A 13,038-nucleotide genomic window follows, 5' to 3' on the forward strand; every position below is an offset into this window, starting at 1 on the left:
TAAATATAATATTATTATTAATATTTATTACGAGGATGATAAAAGGTCATAGGTTAGCACCGACGGAGAGGCAGTCACGTGATTTAATTTCCCGCGAAATCTGTTGTGTGTTCTTGTTCGTAGTACAGAACATTTTAGCAAATTAAGAGAATGGCTGTCGAAATCGATCAGCGTTTACGTGACATCCAGAGGGAATACTTGGACTTTCTTGACGATGAGGTTAGTGTGTACGTTGTTGTATTTTGCTGTAATGTGTGTTGAAACATCATTTCCTTTATATAGGCTGTTGTCACCGAATCTTATCATGCAGTCACTGATATTTTTTTCTTAAAGTAAAAATTAAAAAAAATATATTATTGGATGCACTTCTTAAATGTTTAGTTACTGTTCAACATCGTCACTGTTTATATTCCCTGAATGAACCTGTGAATTAATTGTTTTGTTTTGGTTCATCTGTACTTCCACTATATCGGACTGCATGTATACAATTAGTAAATGAAAGCCCTCCCACCACCACACATCGATGGCATCACATAACTTTTTTTTCTTATTAAAGATGAACATATCATCTGAGGGACGTATTGCAACTTGTTTCTTCTACTCAAATAGCTCTTGGGGTTGCATTGGTATTATTGAAGAATTGTCAATGTTGTGTTTTGCAGGAAGATCAGGGAATTTATCAGCAAAAAGTTCGTGACATGATTACCAACAATGAAATTCGCTTAACTGTCAATGTCAATGACCTGCGCAGGAAAAATCCTAAACGATGTGCAGCGTAGGTACACACCACGTAAACATTTGCAGAGTCTGGTAGCATCATTAGATTAACCTGTATATATCTCAAGCGATCGAGGGCTTATATACATTTGTAGGTGTATATTCATTTGGAGAGTTGCGCTTGAAGGTGTGCTGAGTATTCCGAATATTTCACCTTGTGTAATTGCATGAAATAAAAGTACCGGTATTGATAATTTATGTTTCTGGTTAATGGATGCATAATTAAGTTAATGTTATTTTTATTTGCCATAAAACATTAGGTCATTGACTGCATCATTTCACCATTCACAAATGATTGACGTTCTTATGTTCAACCGAGGGAGAATTACTCTCACCCAAAAATTTAGTAGTTTGGAAAAAAAAATAATAGCTTACAAGATTGATGATCATTAATTGATTGATATTATTAGACTAAAATTATTGTAGTTGTAAATATGATATTTATTTTGACTTTTTTCAGCCTTGTGGACAAAGCATTTGAAGAACTTGCATGTTTCAATCGTGCACTTAAAGAATTTGTGCAGTCTATAGACCCAGTTTACAGTAAACAGAATGAGGAATTTCACACAGGACTAGAAGGAAGGTAGATATTATCATTCGTCTTAACCAATGCATTATCTGCTCAGAAGAATGCCTTTAATTAAATGGTTTTACTCAAAACATTTTCCATGTGTTTTATAGTATCATATGTGGCAATTTATAATTTGTAGCTCTGTTTTGTTGAGACCTTTACTGCTTTTAAAGAATAGATTGTTTACAAGGATCTTCTAGTTTTGCCTGTTGTGTGTCACCATCACTAGTTGTCATTTTAGGCCTGTCTGTATAACATCTTTGAAAAGATCCATTCTTCAAGTGTTTCTTGGTTTCCTTGACTTTTCTTCCCACTGATTCCATATTAGGGTCTGCATGATGATGCTGGATGCTGTCTTAATGCATGTTAAAGCCAACCATATCTCATGAACAGCTTTTTTTATCAATTCGGGTCTGCTGTCCCACTGTGCTGTTAGGGTGGTTCTGGTTAGTAATTTAAGGATTTTGTTAAGGCATTGGTTGACATAAGTCTTAGTTTAAATGGCTGGTCTGTCACTAGAGGCTCTAACCCAAAAATTGTAGTAAACTCTTCCATTGGCAAGAAACACAACAGAAAGTGTTGTGTGCACAACTATGTCAGAAGCACTATTTTAATTTCCAAATCTAATTGATTGAAATACTTCTCACTCTGTCATTGGCTGGCCTGGCTGGTGTAATGATATTCATACACATTCATTGTCAGGGGTTCACCTTTTCTGTACATGTTGATGTTTGTGGTTTTTGTTTATTGCAAGAGTAGATGGGGATTATTTTGTCAGATTAGGAGAAGTATTATGAAAAAATAAGCTCTGTCTAGTTACAAGAAAAATAGTTGTGTGATACACCTCTAATGTGTTAAACTATGCATTAATGTGATGTAACCTGCATTTATTTCAGTTTTGGCAGTAAACATGTCACACCAAGAACACTCACCAGCAAATTCTTGGGTAATCTGGTGTGTTTGGAGGGCATAGTCACCAAGTGTAAGATGGATTTGATTTTTTAAAAAGAACGTAGTACAATAAGTTTAACTGTGCATTCACTTTTGCAGCTGCAACTGTTTTTATGGTCTTGAATAATGCTACCATATTCCAAATTGGAAATAACATCTGTATTGTAACCTACTTGGGTTAATATGTGCAAGTTATGGCAATGGCAGATACATGGTGGTGAATATTGAAATTAAAATAATTATATAATGTACTTTTATTTCTAGGTTCACTGATTCGGCCTAAGGTGATACGCAGTGTTCACTATTGCCCAGCTACCAAAAAGACTTTAGAGCGTCGATACACTGATATGACATCCCTGGAGGCCTACCCATCTGGGGGCCTCTACCCAACAAAGGTATGTCCACAACAAAAATTAGCAGAATCTTTAGACTGTCTTAAAGTTTAAGACATTGAGACATTTCAGATAGCTTTGGATATTGGTTGTACATTTCAGCAGATACAGGAGAATCAATAAATATATTTTCTTTTATCTTATTTGAAGTTCATGGGGTAAACATAGTTGTAGATGGAATTGATCACATTTATTGGATTGCAAAACATCAATAACAAATTAGATGCATAAAATGTTTAATTGTTAAAGGGTCTGAATAGCTACCATTTGTAAACGGTCCTTTAAAAAATATATACACATCTTTTTTATAGGATGAAGATGGGAACCTTTTGGAAACAGAATATGGACTTTCAGTGTACAAAGATCACCAGACATTTAGTATACAGGTCAGTGTTCTCATTTTGATGCTGGAAGTAAAGTAAAGATACCCGGTGACAAATCATTCTTCATCAGGAGCCACATTTAAATTTTTTTGACAGTATTTTCCATCATTTACTGAGATTACGTAATTTTGACTTGACAATTTATATGTTTAATCTTAGTGATGTAGCATAGATTAGCATTTGAACACATGCAAGATTTATAATATATTTGAAATTTTTATATAAGGTTTTCTTCCATTCAGGAAATGCCTGAGAAAGCACCTCCAGGACAGTTGCCACGCTCTGTTGACATTGTCGCAGACAGTGACCTTGTTGACCAGTGCAAGGTCTTTTATTGTTTTTTTGAATAGAATGACAGTTCAGACTAAAGAGAAAATGTGTTTTCATAATTGCTTTTGTTGTAGTATTTTGCCATAGCTAGTCACGTAAGTCAAGAAAACATAAACATTATACAGAGCAATCTTTCTGCACAATTCTAAAACAAGTTTTTGAAAATACTAAAATGCCTTGATAGCCTATGTTGAAGTATTAAGGGTTTTCTAATTGTTTCAGCCTGGAGATAGGGTGCAAGTGGTTGGCACATACAGATGTCTTCCTGCAAAGAAGAACAGCTTTACTTCCTGTAACTTTAGGTAAATAGTATGGACTATTTCATGCTCTTGTTCTGTCTCACTTTGCTGTCTCTTACACACACACAAACTTGCATGGTATTGCCCAGTAAATCCAAAATAGGTGTAACCTTATCCTTGATGTCCATACTATATATTTTTCATAACCAGTGGTCTGGTTGTGCATTTTAACTCCAGGCTTTATGATGTGATTAGTATAAATAAATGTTCACGCATTTATACAATTTAAGGTAAGTAACAAAGTGAAAGTAAATGCATTTATTATCTTGGTTTTTGTCACCTTTTTTTAACTTTAAAAAAAATTCTACCAACCAAAAGAAAAAAGACTCACTAGAAACCATGGTACAGGTTAAAGGTCAGTTCTTATTTAGACTAAACTTTACCTGTTTGAATGGGTGTTGCAGTTTTTTTTCTAAAGACCAAGCCATCAGGGTACAATTGACTCTGAGTACTTTATTAATGGCTTTCACCTTGTGTGGGCTGATAAAAGGCTGTGTAAGTCAGGATTAGTTAAAAAAAAAAGAGAAGCTGGTCGAACATCTAGAGAAAAATTACCAGGAAATTGTTTTTTGCATCTGAGCACACCTTCTAAGTATGATTGCCCACTGAGATTACAAAAGTTGGTCATTGTCATTGGAACACCTTATAAAGATGAAGGGTGTGTTAAGCAGGCTAAAAGATTGGAGGACAAAAAGTGTTGAAACTTACTTGGCAAGAGGGCTAGTAGAACTGAAGGTGGTGAAGATGACTGTGGAGGTGCTAGATCAGACCTGGGCAAACGCCGGCCCGCCTCCTGTCTCTGACCGGCCCGCCCGCTGGCCCGCCCTCCAGTATATATACTATATATAAAGTATTGGGTACAACTGAGTTAATTATATTAGTCAGGCCCTCTAAAACTATCCCAACTTCTCATGCGGCCCCTTGAGAAAATTAATTGCCCACCCCTGTGCTAGATACTACCCCTGACTGCAGCTACTAATTGTGATATAGCTTGGCATGAAGTATTTTAAAATTTGAGTTTGATTAACATTGTACTTTCGTTACCTGTACAGGACCATTCTGATTGCAAACAATATCTCACTAATGAGTAAGGAAACTGCTCCCATCTTTTCTATGGAGGATGTTGCCAAAATCAAAGAATTTGGGAAGCAGAAAAAGGTCAGTAAAGACCTCAATTTTTCTGGCAGATTTTATAAATATTTTAATTACAGAATTTGTTTTATGAAAGATTCAAGATCGAAAGATTTTATTGAGAAACATGTCATACTGATGTGCACTGTTTTAGCGCACGTAGAGTCTGAATATCTAGCTATTTTGAACATGTGAATTGGTTTCAAAGACTTGATTTGTACAATTGTTTTTCAAGACATATATATATATGAAATTTTTGTCTGAAAACATCTCTGTCATCCATCCTCAAGTGACAGTCTCTTAATCTGTAATGCTAAGATTGTAGCAGTGTTAAATATATGGGGACATCTTTGTTACCAGGATGTGTTTGAAATTCTTGCTCGTTCTTTGGCTCCCTCCATCCATGGCCATGAGTATATCAAGAAAGCAGTGTTATGTATGCTGCTAGGTGGCACTGAGAAAGTTCTGGCTAACGGCACGCGAATCAGAGGGTAAGAGTTAAAGATGTGTTTTAAAGAGAGATGATGATTTGGAAGTAATTGAAAAAGAAAATTTTAAAGCTTATAACTTGGGTATTGGTTATTGCTTGACAAACTTCTTGTATTCATCATTATAATTACTTCCATTAATCTGCTTCATTAAATCACACTTATTTATGCATGTCCAGTATTATTTTAGCAGAATTGTTAAACTGTGGACAGCAGTTGTATAGTCATGCTTGTATTATTTCAGGGATATTAACGTTCTGCTTATTGGTGATCCTTCTGTTGCCAAGTCTCAGATGCTAAGGTATGTCTGACAACTTCTATGAAATATTCAAGTTAGAAGGGCAGATTACATAAATGGAAGACCTTAAACAGATCAGAATTATTTGCTGATATTTAAGGAAACTTTTTAGCTTTAAAACATGTTTTAACAAATGAGCTGCTGGATATCAAATCATTCTTGGATCTTTAATGTGTAATTTTACTACCTTTAACAGATACGTGCTGCACACTGCACCAAGAGCAATTCCAACAACAGGTCGTGGGTCATCAGGAGTTGGTCTCACAGCAGCAGTGACCACCGATCAAGAGACAGGCAAGGGCTATATAAAGTATCTAGAAATGAGACAAAAGGCTTATTTTAAACCCAGCAAAATGACATGGTGGCAGAACATTCTTAAAAATAGCTTGTTATATAGAGAACATTAAAGCTATAAGGTGTCTGATGGAGCTGATTATCTGATTTAGTCAGTTGTCTATTTGTGTTGATTTTTTTGGTTGATTTTTTGCCTTGTGTTTGACCACCAGTTGCTAGTGGAGTGCTATGCTCACCAGACATGGGCTAGCTCACTGTCAGGGGAGAAAACTTTTCGATTGTTAAAGAGCTAGTGTAACCCTTTATAGCCTGTGGTCATGTCATCTACTAAGTCATGAAAAAAGAGAATTTACTTTCAGAATTGTATGTTTATTCATCAGTTAAAGAATTTTTTCTTAAATAATTGAACTTTTTCTGAAGGTGAAAGACGACTTGAAGCTGGTGCCATGGTGTTGGCAGACAGGGGCATTGTTTGCATTGATGAGTTTGACAAAATGTCAGATATTGACCGCACAGCCATCCATGAGGTGATGGAGCAAGGGCGAGTAACCATCTCTAAGGCGGGCATCCATGCCAAACTGAATGCACGTTGCAGTGTACTAGCTGCAGCCAACCCTGTTTATGGACGAGTGAGTAATGGTTATGGTGTGGTCATTTAAAGTTCAATGTGAATAAAAGAGAAAATAATATTTAAGAAATACACTGAAGAGTTCTGAGACAAGTTCTGGTAAACTTTCATTTGCTAGATTTCACCACAGTTTTAATCCTCTTGCCTTGCAACTGTGTCTCAGTTTCACAGTTGTGTTAGCTTTTGTAGTTTAGTCAGACATGAGCTACATGTTTAACAAATTAAATAGTCTTGTAGAATGTTTGCATGTGCAGTTATGCCCACATTACCAAATCATCTGTCCACATTACTATATGTTTGAAAAGAGACCTTGAATTCATCTGTTTCAGTATGATCAGTATAAAACACCAATGGAAAATATTGGACTGCAAGATTCCTTGCTGTCCCGTTTTGACTTGCTTTTCATTGTGCTTGATAAAGTAAGCCTTTCATTTGGCATATTCAATTTGTTTCATATTCAGAAAAGTATTTTTTTTTTTTTTTACAATACTCTGATTATTTTGAATAAGTAATTGTCCTGTCTTGAATCTAGAAATATTAAAAGCTATTTTTAATATCACATAGATTCTATTAGCCAAGCTGTGTGCTAAAAGACTTTTGTGTCCTTGTCTCTTCATGTACTGGATTGTTTTGCACGCTTGAGCTAGAGTAACGTGTTTTGCTATTAGAAAAAAAATTCAGTTACTGGACCTGTTCTCTGTGACTGCTCTGGTCCTTTTATATACTTTAAGTGGACAGATCTCAATTCAGCCTGAAGATTTCATTTATTTGAACAAAGAACTCTTGCAAATAAGCTTTTACTCTGTCATTTCTTGGTTTTGTCAGATGGATCCTGAGCATGACCGTCAGATCTCTGATCATGTTCTGCGAATGCATCGCTACAGAGCTAACGGAGAACAAGATGGTGATGGTGTGTGTCTCCTAAGTCTTTCTGACTAATCAGGAAAATTTGTGAATCACATTTATTGATGGGTAGAGAGAAATGATAGAGTGCCCTTTTAACATATTGTGTGAAATGTTTTCTAAGAACTGGTTGTATTTTTCTGATGGTGAGTGACCTGAATTGATGTTCATGCTTGTTGTAATGAAACTAGATATTTTGACGGGAATCAACTGGACTTTGGTCACACAGTTTAACAGCTGAGGAGTAAATAAAAAAAGATAACAGTAGTTCCTTAATTGTTTCGAACATTATACAATTCTCTATTGCAGTACTGCCAATGGGAAGTGATGCCAGTATACTAGCAACACGAGACCCAGATGCTGATGAGCAGGAACAGACTGACACCCCCATGTATGAAAAATATGACCACATGCTTCATGGATCATCACGGAAGCGCAGGTGAGTGACTTAAGTGCTTTAACCTTTTGTTTCTTTTGTGTGTGTCCTTTTAGGTTACAGAAAACTTTCATTAATAACATGGGAACAAATAACATACACTTTGCAACTGAGAACTGAGTGCTTTGTATAAAATTTGAGGGGACCACTGATCCTGTACATTTGTTTTCAGTGATCGCATTGTCAGCATGCAGTTCATGCGAAAATATGTTCACGTAGCCAAGGCCATCTCTCCTGTGCTGACACACCCTGCATCAGAGCTGATTGCTGAGGAGTATGCTCAACTCCGGAGTCAGGACTCCCTACAGCAGGACAACCTGGCAAGGGTGAGTTGTTGGTGCTGCTAGTTGTGATATGTTCATGGTTTTCTTTAATCTGTAGACACGCAAGAGTTTCATGGAGACTTGTATCTTTAATCTTATGATATATTTTGTGTACAATGGCGTAGTATTACCACGAACGCAATGCATATTTTTGTGATTAATTCCCAACAGACACAGCCAGTCACTGCCCGATGTTTGGAAACTATGATTCGTTTGGCCACTGCACATGCCAAATGTCGCCTGTCCAAAACAGTCGATCTGCAGGATGCAGAATGTGCTGTAGAACTTGTTCAGTTTGCCTACTTCAAGAAGGTGTGTAGAGGAAATTGTATATTATTCACGTAATTCTTGATAGTTTTTTTTTCCCTTATATTTACCTTATGTTTTGCTGTTTATTCTGCCAATGTTTGGCAAGATTCTGGCCAGATGCTTGTTTTTACTCTTGTAAACTTTTTATATTTTTGATGTTATTTTACTTTGAAATGGAAAATAGTAGTTCATTCATTTTTAGTAAAAGAATAGAAAGGTTTGTTAATGGAAGGAAAAAAACAGTTGGCTATTTAGAAAGTTTTGAGTTGAGGGAAAAAAGATGTGACACTTTTTAACTTAGGTACTTGCCAAGGAGAAGAGAAAGAAAAAGTCTAAAGGCAGCGATGATTCCAGCAGTGACGATGGTGGTGATAGTGATGGTGCTGAAGCCCCTCCTCGCAAGCGGCAGTAAGTTTCAAGTTTACACTTGGTGTAGTTTCTTTGGCTTTGTAGCATCCAGTATTACCATAACAATGTATTTTATTTCAGCTTAGCAGCATATGGAGGCAAATATGTCTTGCCTCTCAGACCTAACGTTATAGAACTATATTTGCACTTCTTTAAAAGAGCATTTAGCTGATAAGGGAAAATGAAAAGTAATAGTTTCTTAATAAAATGTCTTTTTAGTTTACATGACAAGAGGGAAAAATAAATAAGAATTATGCACATGATAGTTAAAATGCAAAAAAGTAAAAGGCGAAATTTTTTTTAAGGAGAAGACAAAGTCAAAGGAAAAGAAAACCAAATGTGGAAGGAGGAGAAGGTGACGATCCCTATGACTTTGCCAAGTCTGAAACAGAGGGAGAAGAAGGTACATCTGCAATAGTGGGAAGTGGTTGAGTGAGAGTAAATGTTCTCTTTGACTATATGTGAATCACTTTTTATAAAAGATTATATTACTTTGCACAAACAGTTATATTTTACGTTTTTGGAAATCAATGTTTGTTATTATAAATCACCTAAGTACTAGTCTAGCTAGGTGGAAGGCATAAGAAAATAAGAATCCAAAAATCAAGAAATGTGAGGGCTGTGACATAATCATCAAATCCAGTCATGGTTGTGACATAATCATATTTAATTATGCCTGTGAAGTAATGATCATATGTAATGATATCTAATCGTGCTTTTGACATAGTAATGATATATGATCATATTTGTCACATAATTATAATATCTAACTTCATGTCTAATCATGGTTGAGCAGAGCCAGAGTCTCTGGAAACCAGTCGTAGAAAGCGTCGCCAGTCTGAGGGTTCATCCACTCCATCCACACCTGCACCTGCTCAGGCGAGTGTGCAGGTTAGCCAAGACAGGTAAGTTTGTTATTTTCTAAGGCAAATTGCAATATAAATTAAGAGAGCAACATTTACTGTTAAATTTTACTTAAAAAAATTATGGGAACAAGAATATAGTGAAAGGAATCCATTATTAAAAATTCTGGGCTGTACCTCTTTGGAGCAAACTGACCATAGTTGCTCATATCCTTTCCACAGGTTGAATGCCTTCCGGACATCACTGTACAAGTTGTTCCAGGCTCAGCGTGCACAGTCTGTACAGTTGGATCAAGTCGTGACACACGTCAATGCTGAGCATCCTGATGAACAGTTCAGCAAGGAAGAAGTTACCTCTGCTATCCTAGCAATGATGGATGAAAACCAAGTTATGCTTTCTGATAACATTGTCTTCTTGATTTGAGCTGTTCATTGCTACTTCATTGAAAGATTTTGGATTAAGCTTGATGGTAAATTCCACAACAAAGCAGGATTGTGTTAAAATATTGTTTGTTTCGGTTTGGAAATGAATAAATTTTAAGAATTGTAACAGACTAGGGCTTTGCTGTTCATATTGTAGTTATTAGATTTTGTGGGGTCTTTATGGGAAAAAATGCTGCAATACAATGCTTAACTTTAAGGATCAGACTTGCATCATGGATATGATTTTTGTCAAGCGAGATATAGTGAGAACACAAAATGTATCAATTATTTATGCTTTTGAATGTAGAAATCTTAGGATTTGCTAAAATCTGTGAAGTAGTATGGAATTGCTGTACACAGTTCTATGGGACAAAATTTTGGGTTTCTTTTTTTTTTTTCAGAAGGTGGGAAAATAGAAGGAAAGACTAATTAACTTTAGGCCTAGATCTACAGAGATTGGATGTAGAAGATGGACTTTTTAAAAAATATTATTGAAATATGCAACCGCACTTTTTACTCAAATTAGGCAGTGTAGTCTGGCTAGAAATCAGTTGAACTAATTTGGTGCTCTTGCAAGAAAGAAATAGAAATCTTCCATGATAACATTTTCTGCAGATTATAGCAGTGTTGCAACAAATCATAAAGTACCAGACCAAAACAATATATAAAAGCACACAGATTTGTGACTCATGAAGGATGATGACAAGTTGAATGTCTTGATAGTACTTATGGAGTTGAACTGCTTCCCTTCTAACAACTTGCTAACATTTTGGTGTTCTAAAGAGACATTCTGCAGACTGCTATGAGCAGCAAAAACAAAACAACAAAAAAAAAACCACAACTAATGTGCAGCTATTTGACATGTACTATGACAGGAACTGCAGCATGGATTACAGTTATCTAAAATGAATGGAGCAAGCTGGGAGCAACTGCTGGCTGCATATCTTTCATCATCCCATATGTTATTGTACAGACGTTTGTATGTTATGCTGCATGTGTTCGTGTGTGCCATTCTTTTTGCCTGTAGGGCAGCAATATGGCATTATACATCTTTTTATATACATATTTCAAGCATTTATTCTGCATACAGGCATGACATAACATTTGCCTGAACTTGATAAAAAGTAATTCTGCTCCAGCATGTTGTATGGACAAAATGCTATTAGCTTTACTATTTGCTGGTCATTCATCCAGTAACAAATGTTTGTCTCATATTCTAAAAATATAAAAATCTATGATGAAGGAGCTCACATTCAAAAACTATAAAAATCCATGATAAAGGAAGGAGTTGTGTTGAAATGGTTATTTTAGTTTTAAGTGCAACGTGAAGGATGAATGAGCGACTTGTAAATCATGGCAAAAGTTCTTGTGCAATAAGGACATTCATCAGTGGTCAAAGCAGGCAGGCAGGCACCTGACCTGGGTTTAATCTTGTCTCTGGCATTTTCCCCACCTATCTCCATCTCAGAAATTTGCTTATAAGCATGTTCAGTTACTTTGACTTCAAACTTTGCAAGTAGTAAAAGATAGCGATTCATAACAATAAAAGACCCATATCTGAACCTTTCTTTCGCACGTATGTGTGTGTGTGGTCTGCAGTGCAGAAATTAAATCGTCAAACCACTGTGCACCAGTTGTCAGCTTTGTACATGTCTGTTAAAACAGCACACACCAAAAGACAAGGTTTTAAAAAAGATGTCAGTCTTTCAAGTAGGGTTTTTTCCCGAGTTTCAAGCAAAGAAAGGTTAACTTTTTCTGTAGAACGCGGGCCAGGCCCACGTTCTTAGCTGCTGTTCGCGTCTTGAACGGTCAGGACAGTGCTGACCAGTGACCACCGGAACACGTCGGTGAGCAGCACATGTTGAGATCCGTTGCAAGAATGGTCTCTTCTGCGACGACCTGTAGTACTGCCTCTGGTTGATGAGTAGGATCGTGCTTCCTTTAATACATGGGGTACCTGTCGCAGGTAACTGTCTCTCCTCTTTCGGAGAGAAGAATCGTGGCTGTCTCCCTCGGTTTGTTTTGGTCAAAGCAAGAACCTATATACGTCCGTGGTCTGAAGGATGGGAGGGAAATCCAGACTTCTGACGTCATCCCCGTGTGAATTATTTCTGCGGGGAAGATGGGGTGGGGGGGAGTGTCCAGGCTGGTGAATTCCTTGGACCATGTGTAGGTGCTGGTACGCTTCTCTTCAATATGAACTCGGCCATTATTGTATGTCGAATTTTCCATCTTTTATTCCACTCGCTCTAATTCTGTCATTTGGTTACATCAGCAGTTACCTTAAGCTCTATTTCATAGGGCATTTTTCAGATAAATATTTTGTATTACTGTAATATTGTGTCCCCCTTCACCAACTTCCCATGTATAGAAACGCACAATGATAGGTTGGGGGTACGTACCGCCTTTCTTTTGTAGACCCACTCTGTGCTTTATCAATTGTTGTCCAACCTTTTGTATTCGAGTGTTTAGAATTTCAACAATCTTTAATTCGTGCACACTTACTGTATCTCTCTTTCCTCGACAAACTATGTAGCCGCAGGCAATTTTTAAGAGACAATAACTATTGGGAGTGATGAAAAGGCATGTTACATCTTAAGACAAATAGGAACTATTAGATTACTAACACCCACCCCCACCCCCCGCTCTTCCAACAAAAACAAAAACCCTCACATATAATTGCAACAAATTATAAGTGTTTCAACGCTGGCATTACGACAGTGTTACATTTTTCAATAGTCTGGTATGTAGGTTTCATGTTACGACTGTGTGAAGAAAATTCACGCACGCACGCACAAATACACTGATATAAGTACGCACGCAGTCATATA

General features: G+C 36.6%; 1 protein-coding gene across 1 annotated transcript; it reads left to right on the plus strand.

The window, feature by feature from the left end:
• The first annotated feature begins 63 nt into the window (after window positions 1–63).
• LOC112561306 (zygotic DNA replication licensing factor mcm3-like) lies at window positions 64–11,491 on the plus strand. The gene is made up of 22 exons (XM_025233708.1): window positions 64–219; window positions 663–775; window positions 1,238–1,360; window positions 2,245–2,330; window positions 2,564–2,694; window positions 3,003–3,077; window positions 3,317–3,400; window positions 3,627–3,706; window positions 4,756–4,861; window positions 5,195–5,325; window positions 5,567–5,623; window positions 5,817–5,914; window positions 6,335–6,543; window positions 6,872–6,961; window positions 7,368–7,452; window positions 7,755–7,884; window positions 8,054–8,207; window positions 8,376–8,516; window positions 8,815–8,921; window positions 9,227–9,324; window positions 9,718–9,826; window positions 10,007–11,491. Exons 1-22 carry the CDS (start codon window positions 151–153, stop codon window positions 10,206–10,208), a joined length of 2,478 nt encoding a protein of 825 aa, XP_025089493.1. The 5' UTR covers window positions 64–150; the 3' UTR covers window positions 10,209–11,491.
• The last annotated feature ends 1,547 nt before the right edge of the window (window positions 11,492–13,038 follow it).

The sequence above is a fragment of the Pomacea canaliculata genome, linkage group LG4, assembly GCF_003073045.1.
Source record: "Pomacea canaliculata isolate SZHN2017 linkage group LG4, ASM307304v1, whole genome shotgun sequence".
NCBI lineage: Eukaryota > Metazoa > Mollusca > Gastropoda > Architaenioglossa > Ampullariidae > Pomacea > Pomacea canaliculata.

Excerpts from the sequence above, each read along its gene's own strand:
- LOC112561306 (XM_025233708.1), top strand. The coding sequence starts at position 151 with ATGGCTGTCGAAATCGATCAGCGTTTACGTGACATCCAGAGGGAATAC. Across the intron at positions 2,695-3,002 it reads GGGGCCTCTACCCAACAAAG|GATGAAGATGGGAACCTTTT; the intron begins GTATGTCCACAA and ends TCTTTTTTATAG. Across the intron at positions 7,453-7,754 it reads CGGAGAACAAGATGGTGATG|TACTGCCAATGGGAAGTGAT; the intron begins GTGTGTGTCTCC and ends TCTCTATTGCAG.